Source organism: Wyeomyia smithii, chromosome 2, assembly GCF_029784165.1.
Source record: "Wyeomyia smithii strain HCP4-BCI-WySm-NY-G18 chromosome 2, ASM2978416v1, whole genome shotgun sequence".
Classification (NCBI taxonomy): domain Eukaryota; kingdom Metazoa; phylum Arthropoda; class Insecta; order Diptera; family Culicidae; genus Wyeomyia; species Wyeomyia smithii.
Window position 1 is genome coordinate 66,671,287 of NC_073695.1, and position 21,003 is coordinate 66,692,289.

The 21,003-nt window shown below is 38.4% G+C and overlaps 2 protein-coding genes across 5 annotated transcripts; one reads left to right on the forward strand and one right to left on the reverse strand.

Moving 5' to 3' along the window:
• The first annotated feature begins 187 nt into the window (after positions 1-187).
• Positions 188-4,708, forward strand: LOC129725593 (uncharacterized). Of its 3 annotated transcripts, none has more exons than XR_008728119.1 (4): positions 188-373; positions 428-1,288; positions 1,346-1,773; positions 1,878-4,708. XR_008728119.1 is itself a non-coding variant. In XM_055681596.1 (3 exons), exons 1-3 carry the CDS (start codon positions 328-330, stop codon positions 1,438-1,440), a joined length of 1,002 nt encoding a protein of 333 aa, XP_055537571.1. In that variant the 5' UTR covers positions 188-327; the 3' UTR covers positions 1,441-4,706. The 3 variants fall into 3 exon arrangements, 1 of the variants encoding a protein (XP_055537571.1); XR_008728118.1 differs by having other exon boundaries at positions 1,346-1,654; positions 1,878-4,707; XM_055681596.1 differs by having other exon boundaries at positions 1,346-4,706.
• Positions 3,602-20,752, reverse strand: LOC129725587 (acetylcholinesterase-like). 2 transcript variants are annotated; one of them, XR_008728117.1, is made up of 6 exons: positions 20,066-20,752; positions 19,877-20,004; positions 19,687-19,823; positions 6,890-7,481; positions 4,081-6,832; positions 3,602-4,018 (listed from the first exon to the last, which is right to left on the reverse strand). XR_008728117.1 is itself a non-coding variant. In XM_055681590.1 (5 exons), the coding sequence occupies exons 1-5, from the start codon at positions 20,726-20,728 to the stop codon at positions 6,550-6,552; spliced, it is 1,803 nt and encodes a 600-aa protein (XP_055537565.1). In that variant the 5' UTR covers positions 20,729-20,752; the 3' UTR covers positions 3,602-6,549. The 2 variants fall into 2 exon arrangements, 1 of the variants encoding a protein (XP_055537565.1); XM_055681590.1 differs by having other exon boundaries at positions 3,602-6,832.
• Between the last annotated feature and the right edge of the window lie 251 nt (positions 20,753-21,003).

Genomic DNA, 21,003 nt, shown 5'->3' on the forward strand with positions numbered 1-21,003 from the left:
TTCACAAACTATTTACAAAAAAAGTTATAAACACTAGGAAAATTTGTTCAGACAAATATTAAAAATGGGTCTAACTAGCAGCACTGATCATGTCAGTTAGACCTTTTCTGTTCAAAAGAGTCTAACTGAAAATTGGATTGTTAAACAGTTAGACCTTTTTTGTAAATCACTTGTTGTTTTGATTACACCGTAGTTCACAGCTGAATTAATAGGAAGTGTGCCTGCAAAAACATATAATTTTTTTTATATTTCACAATAGCTGTTGGCTAGTGCTAGTAGAGCGAGTGTAGATTCGTAGCATTTAAGAAGATTTTCGCTTTTTTGACAATGGAGTACAATAATGAATGTAATGTAGGACTGCATATGTTGTTAGGTGAATATAAGCTGAGGTTATGTTTCAATCAAGATAAATATTTTTGTATTTTAGAGGCAGCAGAACTTATCAGGAATGAGAACAGAAATGCTGAAATAGGGGTTATTTGTGAAACTCCGACCGTAATGAACTATGAGGAAGTGCCCACCGGCTTCTCAATGTCAGAAAGTTGTTCCTGGAACACAAGTGGTCGAGCATACCTTTCATTCGCCAATATAGTCGCTTTAACACCAATAAGGGAATCGAGGAATCCGGCAACATCATCAGTGCTAGATTTGTCTTCGTCTTATATAGAAGAATCGCCACCAAGTGGCAATCTATCGTACAAGAGCAATGAGCCCTGTAATATTGATATATTTTTGAATTTAGCTCCCGTTAATCGCAGCGAGAAAACTGAACCTGTCAGAGGTAATGCCTGTGTTCCGTTCAATCTAGCTACAACGAGTAGAAGCGCATCTGCACAGCGTGTGTTCCATCCACCTATAAGCGACGTTTATCTTCGTAGTCCTCTTTCTCCGCTGGACATGAATAACAATAAACTTCAAACAGGCTTTTCGGCAGGCTCCCTGCAGGCCGCCTATACACCGATGGATCAAGAGCAGCTTCCAGTTGTCAATAATCAATGTCAACCAGGTATATCGTCCAAAAAGTTCAAGGCTGTCCATAGTGATAATATGTATTTACGCGAATCAACGGAAACAAGCAATGAAGCTCGGCAGATGATAGATGAATACTTCAATTCCGGAGGCGACGATGGAAACGACTATGACCATGACCCTGACAATGTCGGTGATGCTACGATGTTGAACGAATTCTCATACGAATACTTTGAGGTGTATCGCAATGATGCTTTTATTGGGGCCAAAGATGAATTTACCAACGAACAGGCCGATGAACGTGTTGCTCATGAAGCCGGTAATTTCTGTTTAAGTGTTTTAATTTCCTATTATTGACCTATTATTGATTCTGCAGTAATAGATCCAGGTTTCGAAGAATTGGAAAAAGAAAACGTCGTAAATCGTCCAAAATCGTCATACCGCAAAAGGATGGAAAACAAGATTCGATAAGAAAAGGGTCTACAATATTTAACGTTACAATGGTACCACGGTTCCAGCACGTAGCTTAAAGAAGGCATGCTCCTGTTCGAAGCTTCGTTGTGGAGATCAATACCCTGAAGATATACGACAGAAAATTTTGAAGAACTTTTTGATGCTTTCAATTTCCGGACAAAACCAGTTTCTTAGTTGTCACATAGCAGTATCGCACGTGACTGGTCACACAGTGAGTACGAAAGTTTTCTTCTTGTGCTAGTCACTTGAGGTACGGCAACTCGTTGTTACTTGTAAGGTGATTTTTGGGCCTATACATTATAAGCCCAAAACGATACAAAACACATCAATGTGGGTATCTTTTCACTTAAAAAACTTCTTTGAGTTGAGGGAAAGATTAGTACATGTACGCCTATAGAAGGATTAAATCGGGTTTTTATTGTGCATTCTTCTAGGTAATTGATTCAAAAAGGGAGTACTCACTGCGATATTTTCTTCCTGGAGTCGGAGGCATGGTTCGAGTTTGCAAGGCAATGATTTTGGGAACCTTGGATATCACATTCAGAAAAATGCGATGCATCACTGTCAAAAAACTGGACGGTTTAGGGATCAGAGCCGACGACGAGCGCGTAGAAAATTGCAACAGAAATCCAATTGGCATTGAAGCGAAACAATACATTGAAAGCCATATTCTGTCGTATCCAGCTTACACGAGTACCGCACCTCTTAGGGCATCTTCAGCGATGGTCCAAATCGTTGTTTTGATCTATTTTTTGGAACAAACTCAAATTCACTGGTGCACCGGTGGTGTAAATTTTGTTTTATACCAGATCTAAATTGAAAAAAATTGAAACTGGTATACGTTTTGGACTATTTTTGTCACTTTTTGGAACAAGAAATAGATCGTTCTAAAATCCTTTGTACGCTACCAATAGGTGGATGAAATGTCTTATTTCAATTGAATACCTCATTTTCAGCTATTTCCATATGAGCGTTTTGCGAGTGTTGAGGAATAAATGAAACAAAGATATTTATGACAATTCACAATTCATTTTTGTGGCTTTTCTGAAGAATAAAATGAACAGGTTTGTCGTTTTTGGCTTCAAGGAAACCGGCCAGCAAAAGAGGGAATTCTGGAAGACCATAACCGTAGGTTCAACTATTTGGTTTGCAACCATCAACCACCAGGATGACAAATATGTTGGCTGTTTGTTAATCGCCTTAATTGTAGTGGGACTAGAGAAGACCTTGAGAGGCCAGAAAAATGTTCCTCGAAGACACTGAACTGAAAACGTTCAAAATGCAGGCTTGTTTCAATATCCTCAAAACCGAAAGCAAGTTTGATTCTGAAAGATTAATGAGATGAAAACGGAAGATGAACATCTACGCGATCAAATATTTTTCGCTATCCTCCGAAGCCCTACTTGTTGCAGAAATTTTTCGATCATACCAATCCATCCTGAGAAATGTCACTGATGCTCGGGTCAAGTATATAAAGTCTCGTGGGTATAAAGAGTCTTGCCAAAGTATTCGTTTAATGTGCGTAAAAATTATCGAATTTCCGTTTGTTAAATATTGAGTGCTTCTCATTATAACAAGTCTCATAAACTGATAGCATAGGGTATTGAATTGTTGACAGTGTGACAGATGTCAGCGGTTTGAAACTACAAGATATACAACACCGGTGCGGAGAATAAAAAAATGGTCTATATTAGCTAGTTCTATGCAGGTTTCGCTGGTGTAAATCTAGTATAAAGTTGTTTCAAAAATAGACCACCGCTGAAAACGCCCTTATCCCGGCGTTATTTTCTACAAAATGGATCATGATCAAGAAAATTTTTCAAGTTTCTCTTTGGGCGAGGAGAAATTGTTTGGCAACAAACAGTTGCCTCTCCCTCTGCTAGTCCCAATAGAAAACGAACCAATTCCACTACCTCAAGAGAAGTTAGAGGACCTCAAGAAGTTAATGCCGTTCATCAAGAACAAGCAGTATTATGGAACAATGCTTAAACATCTTGTGGTTCCAAAACGAGGCAGGAAAAGAAAACATTACGGGCAAGACCACTTCGATGCTGATTTGGATGCAGAGGAAGACTGGCCTGTGGAGTATCTGGAAATGAAAACAGTTATTGATGAATGTCCAACATAGTTAAACATCATTCCATAATTTTCTTACATTTTATTTCTTGTTACATGTTATAGAAAATTCTCAGGGAAATGTAAACAAAACACAGAGCAATAAATGTTTATTCAATGATTAAACACTCTTGTCTTTACAAAAACAAATTTTGAATAAAAAACTTTCTTTATGATATGCCACAGTTTTAGTTCCTAACACCTTGATCACCACTTTTTCTATTTGAACCAGTTTAAACTGTACTCGTCACACTTTTCACTGTACTGCACGTAAGTCTTCTCTTTCACCCGTATTTATATTATGAGTGAAACATGAACCATTAAATCCATTTCCAACTCTCAGCACAAATACAAGCTTTTGTTCCGTGAAAACCGCTCTCTACAGTCTTTCCCAAATTCTGGTCCTTGAAATCCTAGGATTTGTAGAGAATGTCACTAACGGGTTTCACATTTCAAGATGCTGAAATTTATACGATAGAGTCAGATTCCTACACAGTTCATATTATTGAATAAAAAAACTACCATTTCAATTATTATACATTCGCATGGGGGTTTTACTTGATCACTTGATCGATACAATTTTCACTGAAAACTACTCGGTATAAATTTGTTTCGGTTTTTTCAAAGCAAACTTCAGTTTAGTTTAGTCGGATTCAAAAAACCTGACTAAAATGACAATCTAGCAAAGGGTACATCTGAAATGAGCTTACTCAGAATCAAAACAAACATTGGATTTAACAAAAGGGTCTAAGTCTATTTTACAAGTTTAAAGGGACTATTCATAATTCAGTTCGTAAACATCTAAATTTTTCAGTAATTCAACGAAAATATTTAAATATATTAAAGTTTACATGTTCGTAATTATTTCTGCGTTAAAAAAAATAGAAAATCGCTTTCAATTGTTAAATAGCATTTAAAAAAGGAAACTAAAACTTCGAGGTTGATTTTCTCAAAACTATTAAATCCGGGATAGATCCGTTTGACATGTTGCTCTAGAATTGTATTCGTTTTATTTAACTCGCTGATCCGTTAACCCTGGAAAGTTAGTCTGCGTCAATTTGACTCCTCGTTTTCTAACAGTGCGTCAGTTTTTTCCTCGTTTTTTCTTAATCAATAATGAAATTTTAAATTAACAATTAATTGGGTTGTTTAGCTATTCACGATTTTCTGATTTTTATGTATCAGCTAAAAATTTTTATTTTCTGAGAAAAAAGAGATTTTGTAAAATTGAATATCATTGTCCTTCGATTTTTAAATGAAGAATAAAAATCGCTCTGAATCGCTACAATGACAGTTGGTATATGGGCGAACTGTCATTGTAGCGATTTCGAGCAGTTTCAATTCATGATTTGAAAATTGAAGTACAACGATAGAAAATTTTTGGAAATTTCGTTTTGCGTAGAAAATGCAGCTCTTTCAGATGATATAAAAAACTGATATAGCTAAACAACCCAATTGTTTTTCTGAACTTTTGTTTTTTTTTTTACTATACTGTTCGGTATTTTTTCTGCATCTGTCAAAACAGAATCGCACATCAGAAGTCCGCCATTTCCAGAAAAGTTTAGTGGCTGTGTCATTTAAAGTATTCCGGTATAGTGCTTTCAAATCTACCACCACTGAAGATTTATTTACTCGAAGTCTTTAATAAAAACTATCTAGTTTTAGGCGAATGTGCATGGATCATCAGTGTATTGATCTAAACAATCCGAAATACCTATATAAAATTAATCATCGGTTGCAATAGCAACTATAGAAATAGTTACATTCATATTCATCTATATTATTATAACCGGGAAAAAGCTTATCTTGCATTTTGCGGAACGCTTGTAAATTTGTGACGAATCATCAGTTTTGTAAACGCCAACTCATGCAGCAACTTTAGATGAACGCTTTGTAAATTTTTGCTGAGCTATCTTATTTATTTGACGTTTCGGCAACAATGAAAAAATACCGAACGCGCGTCAAGCAAATGAATTACTGAACAGATTACTGATGGCTTGGCTGTTGAAAACTGAGTAAAAAGTTTGCTAAGTACGGTAAAAGAAACATAGTGTGTACGCACATCAAAATATGATTATCTTTTCAGGGTTAAAATTTAATTAAATTAAATTCACTCGAATTAAATTCACTCGATTAATTAAATTCACTCGAATAAACAAAAATCCATTCATTTTGGTGTATATGATATGGATTATTCAAATTAGTCAAATAACAAGCCGAGAATTGTATATATGTATTTCATTAGACGTCATTGGAGTTGAGTATTTTTACGACTGAGTATTTGTTTACGAGTGCTACAAGATAACCTGAACAGTAGCTATTGTTTATTTAATACCACCGTTACGTCTTTGTGTCGATTGCTGTCGATTATAACCGAGCCTTTGGCCTCCCTATACCGAGTAACAGTGAATGACAATGAACTCATGTCCTGGGCTCAAATTAATTTGTGCCCGCTGTCAGCAGTAAGATAAGTAAGATATCTCGTTTACACATATGTTGAGATGTTAGCCCTTGAAACATGGCGTGATGCCAAAGGGGTGATTATAACACAATTGATTTAGGGATCCTATGGTAGGTGATCAAATGTTTTAGCGCAGACATACGTCTAAGCTGAATTCCAAACTTGTGTAAAGTTCTTTGTAGTAGCAAACCGTAACCAGATACCAGTGACGCCAGCCTTGTACACCAGCGAAAAAACATGTGTTGTAGCGATAAGGTCACCAGGTGGCGCTAGTGTACAAGTGATATATAACGTAATTCTCTTTGAAAATTTACACGGAATTTTTGATCAATGTTGTTCTTGCTTGAACGTCTGTCTGTGGTATTAGTTTTAATTAAATAAAATAATAAAATATTGTTATATAGCAAAAAAAAAAAACAAATCAATACGCGATAAGGAAATAATGTCTTTTTTTATGTTTCATTATGTCAAATCGCATTTTTGCAGGAAAAAATTTAATAATGTAAAATTTTCAAACTATTTGTGAACGTTTATAAAAGGCTTGTTTGTCGCCTCGCTAAATCTCTCCAGAATTCCTTTCTCTTTTGGTAAATATTCAGTATCATCTTGGGACATTCAGTGAACTGTAGAGATTCCAGATCAAACGAATCGGAATAGCGTTCTAAAGGCCGCACAGGAGTCCACTTGAATCCGAGTGCTTTTTCGTCTGGTGTAGGATTTCCATGAATGGCAAAGTTGGTGACAAGTTTTATAAAGATTTCGCGTACACGATACTCCCTGCTGTCTTTCGATACGTTTGGTAAGAAAGAAGAGCTAGAATTGTAGTTGTATTAATAAGAACTTGATTGAACATCGTAAATCTTACAGTACCTGAACATATAGTATGTTTCAGCTCCATGTGCAGCCCCTGGAACTGCTGGAAGTCTGAATACCTTTCCGATTAAGTTCAGTGGACCGCTGTAGTCGAACAGATAGTGATAGTGTTTGACATTAGGCTGATATTTAGCAATCATTTCGGCACTGAACATCGCAGACACAACGAAGGTGATATCCGACATTAAATCACAGGTCTCACTTTGGGTATTCCAACCGAGGTCCTGAGCTTCGAGGTAAAATTGTTTCACCTGTTCTCCGATGGCCTTACGTTCGATCGCATCCAGACCACTGAAAATCCGTGGCACCAACCATTCCGGGTGTTTATTGAACAGTTCTAGGCGAGATTTGCTTAGGTACATTGACAGCAATCCTTCAGCGCTGGTAAAACCTGACATCATCGGCATTTGAATTGAATCGAAGCATTTTAGAATTTCTTCAGGCTTTTGAGTGATGATGGCATCCTCGGAAGGTTCCAGTTCAATAACTGGTCTGAACGGGAATCTATGGGGGCATGATTCTTCATTCGGGCCAATAATACTGTCCTGGTACTTAGCAATATTTCGGGCCGATGCCTTTATCAATGTGTCTGGTAGTTGGAAATTAAAATAAATATAAATCTATATTATTTGGTATTTAATCGGCTTGATTTGTTTTTTAATTCACAGTCCTCATAAATATTGAAATATTGTAATCAATAGTTCAAGATGCTTGGCTTTCCGTTACTGATTACAGGTGAAGTGGAATGGGAGTGTCTAGAATTAACTGAAAAAGGGTTTTAATAACAGTCACAAGCGAACGCAAAACTTGTATGTTCGACCTTATGAATAAGAAATATCAGAGCATTAAATAAAAACTTGTATTGGGAACTAAAAGTAAATTTGAACAGACATTTCTCATTCAACTAACAAAATCTCAATCCAATATACAATAAAGTCGCTTTTTAAGCGGGGGATACGTGCCGCGTAAAAAACCGCGTAAATTCCGGAATCCGCGTGAAAAAAAGCGTAAATTCCGGAATCCGCTTAAAAAAATTCGCGTAAATTCTGCAAACCGAGTGAAGAGAAACCGAAATCCGCGCTTAAAATACTGCGTAAATTCCGGAATCCGCGTAAAAAACCGCGTAAATTCCAGAATCCGCGTAAATTCCGGAATCCGCGTAAAAAAACGCGTAAATTCCGGAATCCGCGTAAAAAAGCCGCGTAAAAAAGCCGCGTAAAAAACGCGTAAAAAGCGACCTTAGTGTACTTGAAAACATAATATTAGATAAGCAGTCAAAATTATTAACATTCAAATTGTGCAATAATGGTAGAAAAAACTAAAGAGTAGGACTCTGAGTTACTTCACAAAGTCTAGTATTATAAATGTTGTTCCAGAATTAGCAATATCAATAGAAACAATGAAAGCATAATTTAATTTAAGATAAATCAGGTATTTGTTTATTTATTTATTTATTTATTCATTTATTTATTTATTTATTTATTTATTTATTTATTTATTCTTCATCTGACTTTTTAGGTCTTAATGAAATGTGGCGGGGAAAAGCCCATTTGAGGTATTCCTTGCGAAACCCTCAAGTGCGCGTAAAAACCCCGCATCTTTCGATTTAAACATTTACAAATCATGAATTAAGTCTAACAATGGCACATTAATACTACAAAGCTGACACTGACTAAGCTTAACTATAGTAAATCTAGAACGTAAGGCTAACACATTATAACATTCGCTTAAGTCTATTTTTAAAAGTAACACTTGATTCATTGAAGTCAAACAATTCAAACACATTATTAAAGACGCTACACATCCCCCTTAGGGAACTTTCATAAATGACGTAGCATTTGAGGGGGGAGGGGGCGGTCGCAGTTTTGTGACGAAATGTGATGAGAGGGAGGGTGGGGATTCAAGCCAAGCTACGTAGCAAACATGAAACTAAGAAAAAAATTTGGATTTTTTCTAATTGTTCTTTTTTATCCCTGTTTTGTCTGCTTAGGGTCATTTTTATTCCTTCCTTGACTTTGCTTGTTCATTAATGAGTCAAGGTATGTTTTGGATAATAAAATTTGCAAAAAAAAATTATGTGGGGGGGGGGGGGTAGGGGGTTGTTATATGCTACGTAATTATCTAGAGGGAGTCCTGACTTTGTGACGAAATGCTACGATGGGGGAGGAGGGGGTAAAAAACCCAAAAAAGGTACGTCATTTATGGATGTTCCCTTATGGGTTCGTTTTGACCATATTCAGTGCGTTGAAATAGAAGACGCAGGAAGTGTCGTGACCTCAGATTTCTGTAGGGCACATTCACGTGAATTTCAGACAGAATGTTTGGAGCGTCTATTTCGCCGATCAGTAATTTTCCCACAAATACGGCCCTGGACACATCTCTTCTCTTTGCCAGTGTGTCAATACCAAGTAATTGGCATCGATTGGCATATGGTGGTAATTGATCAGGATTACGCCATGGGAGTGATCTTAAAGCATAAAGAAGAAACTTGGCCTGTACTGATTCAATTCGTTTGGTCCAAATGTCAGTGTAGGGACTCCATACTATAGCTGATGTTTCCAAAATGGAACGAACTAGGGAAACATAAAGCGATCGCAAGCAAAACGGATCGGTAAACTCTTTGGCTATTCTCATGATGAAACCCAGGTTCTTACTAGCGTGCGCAATGATATGAGAGTAGTGGTGCCTGAAGGTTAGTTGTGAATCAAGCAGTACACCTAAATCCTTGACTACCGATACTCTTTCAAGATTTTCTCCGGATACATTATAGTTCCACGAAAACGGATTTTTTTTCCGCGTGAAAGAAATTGCAAGACATTTTGAAACACTGATTATCAGTAAATTACGATTACACCAGTCAGAAAAATTATCCAGATGTTGTTGCAGTTCTCTACAGTCTGCTTTAGTACAGATTACGCGAAAAAGTTTCAAGTCGTCAGCATAGATGAGTGTACAGCCTGGTGGAATGACGTTGCAAACATCATTGAAAAAAATTGAAAAAAGCAGTGGTCCAAGGTTGCTCTCCTGAGGCACACCCGACAAGTTAACGAAATTATCTGACTCGGTGTTGCCTAGCTTTATGCAGAGTGTGCGGTCAACGAGGTATGATTTCAGCCACTTTGTGAAATGGTGTGAGGCACCAAGACGTTCAATTTCGGCCAAAAGAATGGTGTGATCAACACGATCAAACGCAGCCTTCAGGTCGGTGTAAATAGTGTCCACTTGCATCCCGTTCTCCATGTTTTTAATACAATTAGATGTGAACTGAAGCAAGTTAGTAGTGGTCGATCTACCGGGGTAGAAGCCATGTTGGTCTAACGAGATATATGTCTTGAATTTACGAAGTAGAACGTTGCCGACGAGAATCTCAAATAATTTTGATCCAGCGGATAAAGAGGTTATTCCTCGATAGTTCGTTACATCGTGTTTGTCGCCTTTTCATAAACCGGGAACATAACAGACTTCTTCCAGCAGTCAGGAAATACCGCTTGCGATAGCGAATTGTTGAATATCATTCTCAACGGTACACAGAGCGCGATGGCACATTTTTTCAGTATAATGGCCGGGATACCGTCAGGTCGAGTGGAAGTTGAAGGTTTCAATTTTGTGGTGGCCTTCAGTACATCTTCATCAGTAAAACATAAGCTACTCAGGTTTACCACGTTATGAGGAACGTCTTGCAGTGCATTCTCCATTTGAGATGTATTTGCAGTAGTGGAACTGAATAAGCTTGAAAAGTGTTTCTTGAATAAAGAACAAATACCATCAAGCGTTTCCGCGTTTTCATTCCCAAGAAACATACTGGTAGGAAGTCCACTTTTTTTTCTTTTACTGTTTATAAGTGACCAGAAGCGTTTTGGGCTTCGTTTGAGCTCAGATTGGGTGCGTAGTACATGCTGAGAATAAAGGAAGCGATTGTAGATTTTATAATTTTTGCTTGCGGTAGTAAAAGAAAGTTTAGTCATTGCGTTTCGTCGTTTGACGTATCTCCGAAGTGCCGCTGCCCTTAGTCGTCTTAGCTCACGAAGATGTCGATTAGACCAAACAGGCTTTCGTCGGGGGCGTCGTGCCGGTACAAAATTACAAAATTGCTGTTTGAGCGTGTGCGAAAATATATCAACTAAACTATTGACGTCAGGTGCGCGGCTTAGCAAAGTTTCCCAATCGATTGCAAGTAGAGCCCTCTGAAGTCCATCAAAATCGGTTTTAGAGAAATTGTATTGCTTAGTTTCAGACAACTCTTCAAAGCAAACTGGCTGCGTGCAAGCCAATGAGACAGAGACTGGTGTGGTGGGTGATGAGCATCAATGCCAACTAATGGGTCGCATGCTTCGGCAATATTGCAGTTCAAAACGGATTCATTGTTGACGAAAACGAGATCAAGGGTGCGATTTCGAGTGTTTTTAACTGTGCTTATTTGAGACATGTTGAGTAGAGACATCCCATCCAATAGTACAACATTGGAACTATTAAAATTCGAATCAGAAGGATCTGCAAAGACGCGACCAGAGTGGCTAGCTTTCCAAACAAGGCCTGGTTGATTATAATCACCGAATAGAAGGTGAGTAGTATGCGTTTGAAGTGAGTCCGTGACAGCAAGCACTGAGTCGATATGATTTTGCATCACAGATGCGTTGTCTGCGATATCGGAAGAGATATATACAACGCCCACACAAATGTTAGTGTCGTGTGTGCGAACGTCCACCCATAATTGCTCGAAATCAAATTCGGGACTAGATCTTTGCCTGGACTGTAATCTGTTTGATACAGCCACGAGGACCCCGCCACCACGAGATTTACCTGTACTAGCTGAGTTACGATCGTTGCGGTAAACTGTGTACATTTGTCCAAAAAGCTGAAGGGAACTAATTTGATCATTTAGCCAGGTTTCAGTGAAGACGACGACGTCATGTTCGGCATCCGAAGCAGCAACAAAAAGCTCATCTATTTTCGTACGTAGCCCTCTCACATTCTGGTAAAAGAATTGAAGATGTTTCTGTTCACGCAGGTTGCAATCCAATGGCCCGACATCAACGCTATGCTCAGCAGTGGAATTTTCCTGAAAAGCGGATCGATTTTCAACGACGGCAGAATCCGAGCACCTAGCTCCTGAAGAACATATACATTCTTGGTGTTTACCTGGGGGAAAAAAAACAATCGTGGCGTCTATGCTCATTCATTCGCAGCGATGAGCGAGTTGCGTGCTCGCATTTATCAGGCGTCGTAATCTGCGTTTCATTTTTGTCATTGGTACATGGTATCTTTGCGGAATTTGTACTGCAGGTTGAGCTATGGGAGATGAGAATTTCGTGATTTTTTTGAATTTCTGTTGAATTTATTAACTTATCTGGAATGGGGGCCCGTTGGCCCCCCGTGTCCACCGGTGGTTGAGATTCTATATATTCATCGTAGTCTATGTAACGGAATGGTGCAGCCCCGCAGGCGATTGTTGCGGGCTCAGTGGGTTGATTCGGGGAAATTTTAATGCATTTGGATTCCAACAATCCTTTTATGCACGGCGATATTCAAAGGCTCGAAAATATATTCCCTTGGGCCAAATAGACGGTTTGAGCGACTGATCTTTCAATGAATGTTCTATTCCAACTTTAAACATTCCTCGACTAGGGCAGCAGCTTCATCTTCAGACACTTGTGGGGCAATTCTCGACAAGTAAATCCAGAATTTTTCAGCTGGCTTAGGCACAGTTTCAATTATTTTCGGCATATTATCAGTAGACCGCGTGCAAACAATCAATTTCGGTTGAATTGTCACCCGCTTCGGAGTGTCGCTGGGTGATACAACTCTGGGACGTTTGCTTCTGCGCGGTATAGATAACGGCGGGGGAATAGGGGCGGACAATAGCTTCTCAGACATCTGTCTTATTAAAGTATTAGTTTGTCCGAGCTCGTCTTTAAATGCATTTAAGCAACCATTGATAGCTTCAGAAACAGAAGTGATTGCATTTTCATTGCAAGGCGATCCTTGTGACTTTAAAAGCTCAACTGACTTGATACAATTCGCGCAGAACCATAAAAGATTAGCTTGGCCGTTAACAAAATCAAGATTTGATCTAGCCCATCCGAAACATTTCATGTGCGCTGCGCGCTCGCATAAGTAGCATTTTATCAAATTAAGGTTCTTAATGGGTTCAGAACATTCAGAACAGTTTCTATCCATTTGTATGTAAGCTTTCGGCAGCTCTCAGTATAAACAAAGGCGATTCCACCAGCTGCTAACAGCAATAACAGCGATTAGAAGTGAAGCGAGTTGGAACAATAGCGCGTGATCGATGCTCAGGAGATACCAAAACAATAAAGGCAGTCGAATAGTATCGAATATTAAAAACACTTTTCAGCACGGCACAGCACGAAATTCGCATGAACTCCAGTGAATTAACGATGATTCATTTCTCACTTAATGAACACGGTATTTTCTTTACACTTTTGAAACCGAATACTAGGAAAAAAAGCTGAATGAATCAAGACTGAAGTTTATCACTAACTGTCGATGCAACGAGATATTTATCTGGTTTAATGACAAAGAAAGGCTAGCAAAGCCAAGACCGCAAGGTTGATGAAAAACTTCATATTGCTGTTTTTTACATTCCGAGAATAATCACAAATGATAAGTTCGAAGCAAACTTTTCGTTATCAATAATTCTTGGAATGATAGACAGTCTATTAGACACTAAGATTACCAAAGAATGTTTTGAACCAATATGTTTACATCAAGAAATTTTAGCAAAAAACTAATAAAATAATTATCTAGAAGTATTGTAGTGGCCAGCCTCTGAATATCTTCCCGGTTTTGGAAATACTTAAATTAGATGATATTTGACCATTTGTGGCTGTTCCTCAGAAACCGGTAGTTGCCACCTTGTATTTTAAGACCTTGTATTTTTCAAGACCGGACTCTGAAAAACATTTTAGTTCCGGAAATAACCATACTGGTTGGTATGTGGCTGTACTACAGTAATCGGAGGTCGATTTCAAAATGACACATAAAGTCAACTTCCGGACTACGTGCATTGTCGTTCTAAAAATAGACCATTTTACGAACTGACAGGTGTCACGGATCCTGCTCATTATGATGTTGCTTTTACGTGCGTTATGTCAGCGGTTCCGAGCTTTCTGTCAGAATTTCATTCATGAATTGAGTTCAGAAACGTCTCGTAAAATGGTCTATACCTACATTCGGTAGTATTTCTAGATAAACATTTCAAAAGGTTCTATCTGCTTTCATCGTTTTCCCGGAGCGTCTTATCAATTTGGTAATGGTTCAGCTTTAGTAACTCTCCCAAGCGTGGTTTTTGTTCAGAAGGCTAGAGTGATCTCTCCGCTATCAACTTGTGCAAATGTCGTACCAAAATAGGTGTTCAATAAGTTGTGGTGATTGAATGAAAGTGATCGATCAAAAAATCGATCAAAGTAGATAGGACCTTTTGAAATGTTTCTCTAGATTTGACCATTTTGGCTATGTACCGGAAGCCAGAAATGACACCATCTTAATTTTCAAGTGGTGTCTGGAGTTGGCATTAAAAAGGGCTGGTATTTGGTCATTTGAGACTGTTTTCCAGAAACCGGCTAGACAGACAGTCAGACAGACAGACAGACAGACAGACAGACAGACAGACAGACAGACAGACAGACAGACAGACAGACAGACAGACAGACAGACAGACAGACAGACAGACAGACAGACAGACAGACAGACAGACAGACAGACAGACAGACAGACAGACAGACAGACAGACAGACAGACAGACAGACAGACAGACAGACAGACAGACAGACAGACAGACAGACAGACAGACAGACAGACAGACAGACAGACAGACAGACAGACAGACAGACAGACAGACAGACAGACAGACAGACAGACAGACAGACAGACAGACAGACAGACAGACAGACAGACAGACAGACAGACAGACAGACAGACAGACAGACAGACAGACAGACAGACAGACAGACAGACAGACAGACAGACAGACAGACAGACAGACAGACAGACAGACAGACAGACAGACAGACAGACAGACAGACAGACAGACAGACAGACAGACAGACAGACAGACAGACAGACAGACAGACAGACAGACAGACAGACAGACAGACAGACAGACAGACAGACAGACAGACAGACAGACAGACAGACAGACAGACAGACAGACAGACAGACAGACAGACAGACAGACAGACAGACAGACAGACAGACAGACAGACAGACAGACAGACAGACAGACAGACAGACAGACAGACAGACAGACAGACAGACAGACAGACAGACAGACAGACAGACAGACAGACAGACAGACAGACAGACAGACAGACAGACAGACAGACAGACAGACAGACAGACAGACAGACAGACAGACAGACAGACAGACAGACAGACAGACAGACAGACAGACAGACAGACAGACAGACAGACAGACAGACAGACAGACAGACAGACAGACAGACAGACAGACAGACAGACAGACAGACAGACAGACAGACAGACAGACAGACAGACAGACAGACAGACAGACAGACAGACAGACAGACAGACAGACAGACAGACAGACAGACAGACAGACAGACAGACAGACAGACAGACAGACAGACAGACAGACAGACAGACAGACAGACAGACAGACAGACAGACAGACAGACAGACAGACAGACAGACAGACAGACAGACAGACAGACAGACAGACAGACAGACAGACAGACAGACAGACAGACAGACAGACAGACAGACAGACAGACAGACAGACAGACAGACAGACAGACAGACAGACAGACAGACAGACAGACAGACAGACAGACAGACAGACAGACAGACAGACAGACAGACAGACAGACAGACAGACAGACAGACAGACAGACAGACAGACAGACAGACAGACAGACAGACAGACAGACAGACAGACAGACAGACAGACAGAGTCACCGTTTATGCGTTTATAAGTGACACATTCTCTGCCCGGGTACACCGACAAACCAATTTTAATTTAAAATTATTGTGTTTAAGAAACAATAAAAAATTTGTTATAAATACATTTTTTTGAATGCTTTCATTTGATCAGGGTTATTCATTTATAATACAGGTCGGACTCCGGATAATCGAGACTCGATTATCCGGAATTCGAGATTCGATTATCCGGAATTTTATTTTTTTGGTGTCTGTTTTTAATTTTTATTCCGTAATTTTATTTATTATTTTATTTTAATTTATTATTTTAATTTTTTTATTTATTTTAATTTATTTTATTTGCTTCTCAAGATTTTACCCCTTTTCTCCTTAGAAATAACTTCTGGTTACGCCACTGCATCATATAAGTAAAATAAGGAAAAGAAATATTTATTTTATGTTCGTCAATTGCAAAATTGCAAAATTTCAGTAGTTTTTGTGTGATTTGATTATCTGGAATGAATTTTTTTTTTGTTCCGGATAATCGAGTCCGACCTGTATTCATAATTTTTTTAAGTTATATATGGTCGGCGTGCGACCAGACCGAGCCAAGCTCCATTTTCTTAAAAATAGAGTTATTAGCACCAGTGGATGTGAAAACTGTTGATCTATATTCCATCAAAAAATGAAGTCATTTGAACAGTTCATAGGCGTGTTATAGGAAAAAATCTCTGTTGCACTTTGTAAAAAGAACGAAATAGTTTCGACCAGAGTGAACTATAAACACAGACATGGTATCTGAATAAAGTGATTGTTTGTGATTAAAAAGCTAACTTTGCGCTTTATTTTAATCAGTAACTGATTTCTCCGCTTCGGACAGCTCGGTAATACGACTGTCATCAGAATTAGAGAAATAAATAGCCAGGTGGTTTTCGTAGACCCGAATTTCGTTTCAATGGGCTCATCACTTTTTTTTAAGATCTTGTTGAGCCAGATCGAACCAAGTGCATTTTATTTCCATTTGATATTTTTCAAATAATAATAATTTTTTCTTGTAACAAACGTCAGGACTGGGTCAATATACGTTAAATCAATAAAATTAAACATCACCTGCTTCAAAATACCAGATCATTTCATATTGATACTATCTTAACACTTAGCACTTGGTGCGCTTTGGCACCAGGAAATAGAGCAACAGAAATAAAGCTTTGCTTGTCTATCAGCTGTATAATTTCTGATACAGATTGGCCTGAGAGATAAAGCAGTGTTGATATCTATGTATTACGTTTGACTAGTGAGAAAAATCTGCTTGTTTATTAAACAAGTTGATATGTTGTAGTAAATACGTTTGACCAGACCGAACTGAAGACCAACTTTTATAATTTTTGTTCGACCAGAGTGAACTGAGTGCATAGATGTCAAAAATAAAAACCAAATATTTTATCAATTATTGATATTTTTCGAGTATTTATGATAAAAGGACATTCATTAAACCCTGTTGATTACATGTTTGCATTGAATTACCGATAAGTTCAAACACGATTAATTTATGGGTGGTCAAACTTCAACTGCTAATTACTCAAAACAATGTGTTTGGCGCTTGGCTCGGTATGGTCGCACGCCGACCATATCTACTTAATAAATGCTTCAGTCAATATCTAGAGGGTTTTGATGTAAAATTTCATATATTTTGACCTAAGACCAATATGAAAACAGAGGTTTTTTAGCATTATAAGGTCACGAAAAAAAAAATTCGGAACGTTTTACCCCAAATGACGTATCTACTGGTAAAGTAGGTAGTTGTGGTAGGGTAGAGTGGTTAAACAAATTTTCAGCAAAATCTATTAAGTCTAGCTGAAAATATAATGGTTTTAGTGATTTTGACAGTTTTTTGAAAAAAAAATTCCAGGGCCGTTTTACCCCATTTGGCACGCTTGTCTTACACATGACATTTCTCGCCAAACATGTGAAAAGGGCCCATGTGCCATATGTAAACAAGCCAAATTTTCTCGTTTTTTGATCAATACAAGCGAAATCTGCTCTTATCAATAAAATTTGTTGATAAAAGAACTCACTTTTTATCAAAAAATCTAATTTGTACGAGTAGATTAAGCTTGTATTCATTGAAAAACGTGAAATTCTGGCTTGTTTACATATGGCACATTGGCCCTTTTCACATGTTTAGCGAGATTTAAGCTCTTGAGTTGATCAACAAAACGCTATAAACAGATATTTTTTCTAGCGATGTTGAGAAGAGTAAAATGGCCCTGAAAATTGACAATTTTTAAAAGAAAAAAGCATTTTTTTCGTTACGTTACCTCTTTGCCATATATTGTGACCGTGCGTTTTGAAGTGTAGAATAATGCCACAAATTTTAAGAAAAATACATCATGTCTAGCAGGAGTTATTGCACTTTTATGAATTTGGACGTTTTTGGACATATTATTTTCAAGGGGCGTTTTACCCCACTTAACCTCAATGAAAAAAATTGAAATTTTGCAAAACTTCCCACTTTGAATAGACAAACAAACACTGAAAATTTCAGCTCAATCGGAGAACATCAAAAAAACATGCGGTTGCGCCTCTCGCAAACTGGCTCTTAACCCGTAGAAACCCGAAACGGAACTTATTTTTTGAAAATGATCGTTCTCAACACTGGCGTGGTCGATTTGAGATAACTTGGAATATTATTCAAGGGGAATAGTTGCTCTAAGTTTCGGTGAAGGTGCCACTCCATTGGACCCCTCCCCATTTCCGTGAGATGCAAATATGTCTGTGTTTTTTGCTACTTTTTCAAACAGATTGAGCAAATGATGAGAATTTACATAGGTATCAATTGTTCCATGTATCAAATCATGTCAAGTAGATGAAATATGGCAAAAAAGAGTGAATTTAGAAGTTTCCAGAATATTTCAGTACAAAATCACAAAACTACGTAATTTTAAAAAAAATCAAAAAACATTGTCGTCCTTCCAGTTTTTAGTTCTACATTTTTAGAATAAGGTTTCCTGAATCCATACATGATGAAATATTTATTCTAGCATACATAGATTTTGAGAAAATCAATTTTTCATAAAAACTCGTACTTTATTAAATTCAAACGCATTTTTCTCGAAATATGTGCATGCTAGGATAAATATTTCATCGTGTAGAAATTCAGGAAACCATATTCTAAAAATGTAGAACTAAAAACTTGAAGGAGGACAAAGTTTTTAGAAATTTTTTAAAATTACGTAGTTTTGTGATTTTGTACTGAAATATTCTGAAAACTTCCAAATTCATTCTTATTTGTCATATTTCATCTATCTGACATGATTTGATAAATGAAACGATTAATACCAATGGAAATTCTCATCATTTGCTCAATCTGTTTGAAAAAAGTAGCAAAAAACACAGACATATTTGCATCTCACGGGAATGGGGAGGGGTCCAGAGGGGTGGTACCTATACCAAAACTTAGAGCAACTATTCCCCTTGAATAATATTCCAAGTTTTCCCAAATCGACCGCGCCAGTGCCGAGGACGACCATTTTCAAAAAATAAGCTTCGTCTCGGGTCTTTGCGGGTTAAACGCATTTGACAGCTTTATCTAAGATTCTAATAATTCATATAGGTCAACCTCTTCCCAAACGATGTACATGCGTAATACTCAATCTAGTCCATCATAAATTATCTTATCTCTCACTACTGAATAAAAAAACCTAGTATTTTAAACTCAAGCGCATTGCATAATCAGTTCGTAGGATAGATTAAGGAAGATCTAGCGGCAAACGAGTTTGAGAATGATTTCACACCCGTAATGTTTTGTTTTCTTCAATTACGAGGAAAACGTCATTAAAGCTTTTGTTGAAACTGTTAACAGAATTCAGATAATGTTAAACAGCAAGTTTGCGTACCTAGCACTTGTTGATCAGAACTTCCTCTGCATCCCAACGCATTGGCCAGCGCTCGAGCTTTCCACTCAGGGTCAACTTGGAACACGGCTTCAGTACACGCGTCTCCACTACTGCAAATCACTCGATGGAAATATTTTCTAAAACACAACACTTTCGTGGTCACTCGGTTATTATCGTTCGCTTCACATACCTCGAGCTGGGTGATAAGTAATGCAGATAAGTCGACCAACTGCCAGCGCTGCCCCCAGCGAGGGTGACATTGTGTGCGTCCCCGCCGAAGTGATGAATCTGTTTATGGATCCAATGGAGTGCTAAGCGCTGAAAAGTGCTATTACTTTTACAATTCCAATGACCGTTATTTTCGGATGTTATTCCTTACTTGATCTTTGAGGCCAGCATTGCCACTGATACCGACACTGGGCAAGTGAAGGAAACCGAACGCTCCGATGCGGTAAAATACGGTCACTACCACGACTCCTTGCTGAACCAAATGGCACGGATCGTACACCATCGAATTTGCCGTTCCGCCTCGAAAGCCGCCACCATGGATGTACACAATTACCGGATATTTCGTGGAATTCTCCGTGGGTAGGGCTGGGGTATAAACATTCAGATATAATCCATCCTCTGAACCAGAGACGGGCCAATTAAAAATCATATTTCTTTGAATGAAATCATTGCTATCAAGGCTACAATTGAGCACCGGCTTGTGAAATTTTTCCAAAGGCACCGGTGGACGGAACCGCAGCTTCCCCACGGGAGGCTGTGCATATGGAATACCCTTGAAGAAGTGATATCGTGCACCATTGGGAAGTTTCGTCGTCACACCTTGAACTTTGCCTTGAGGCAACTGCACAATTGGCCTCTCTATTCCAGGCCAGAATCGGATTATGAAGTTTTTGAACTGATGTTTAATAAATCCTACTAAAACCCTATAAACAACTACCATGCTATCCGTTCTTAAATACATTCTAAGGCACAACCCGGGGACGACTTTAACAAATCGAACGCTTCTAAGGGAATGCGGTCGCAAAGACAGCATTCAATCTGTTTACTGTTGCTCGGATTTAATTGGAGTACGTACTGATAGCGTAATCATAATCTTTGTACTGGCGAACATTTATTGGCAAATCACCTACAGCGGCACTCGTTTGCTTGCATTAGAAGCGTAACGTAGCGGTCCCATAACTTGTTATTCTACCCTTACTTGGAATCGCTTGATACCATGTTGAACAGGGGTTACAATGATCGGATATGTTTTTTTCATCTGCGGGAATTATTCTACTAGCTACAGGCGGATTTCGTTATTAATAGTTT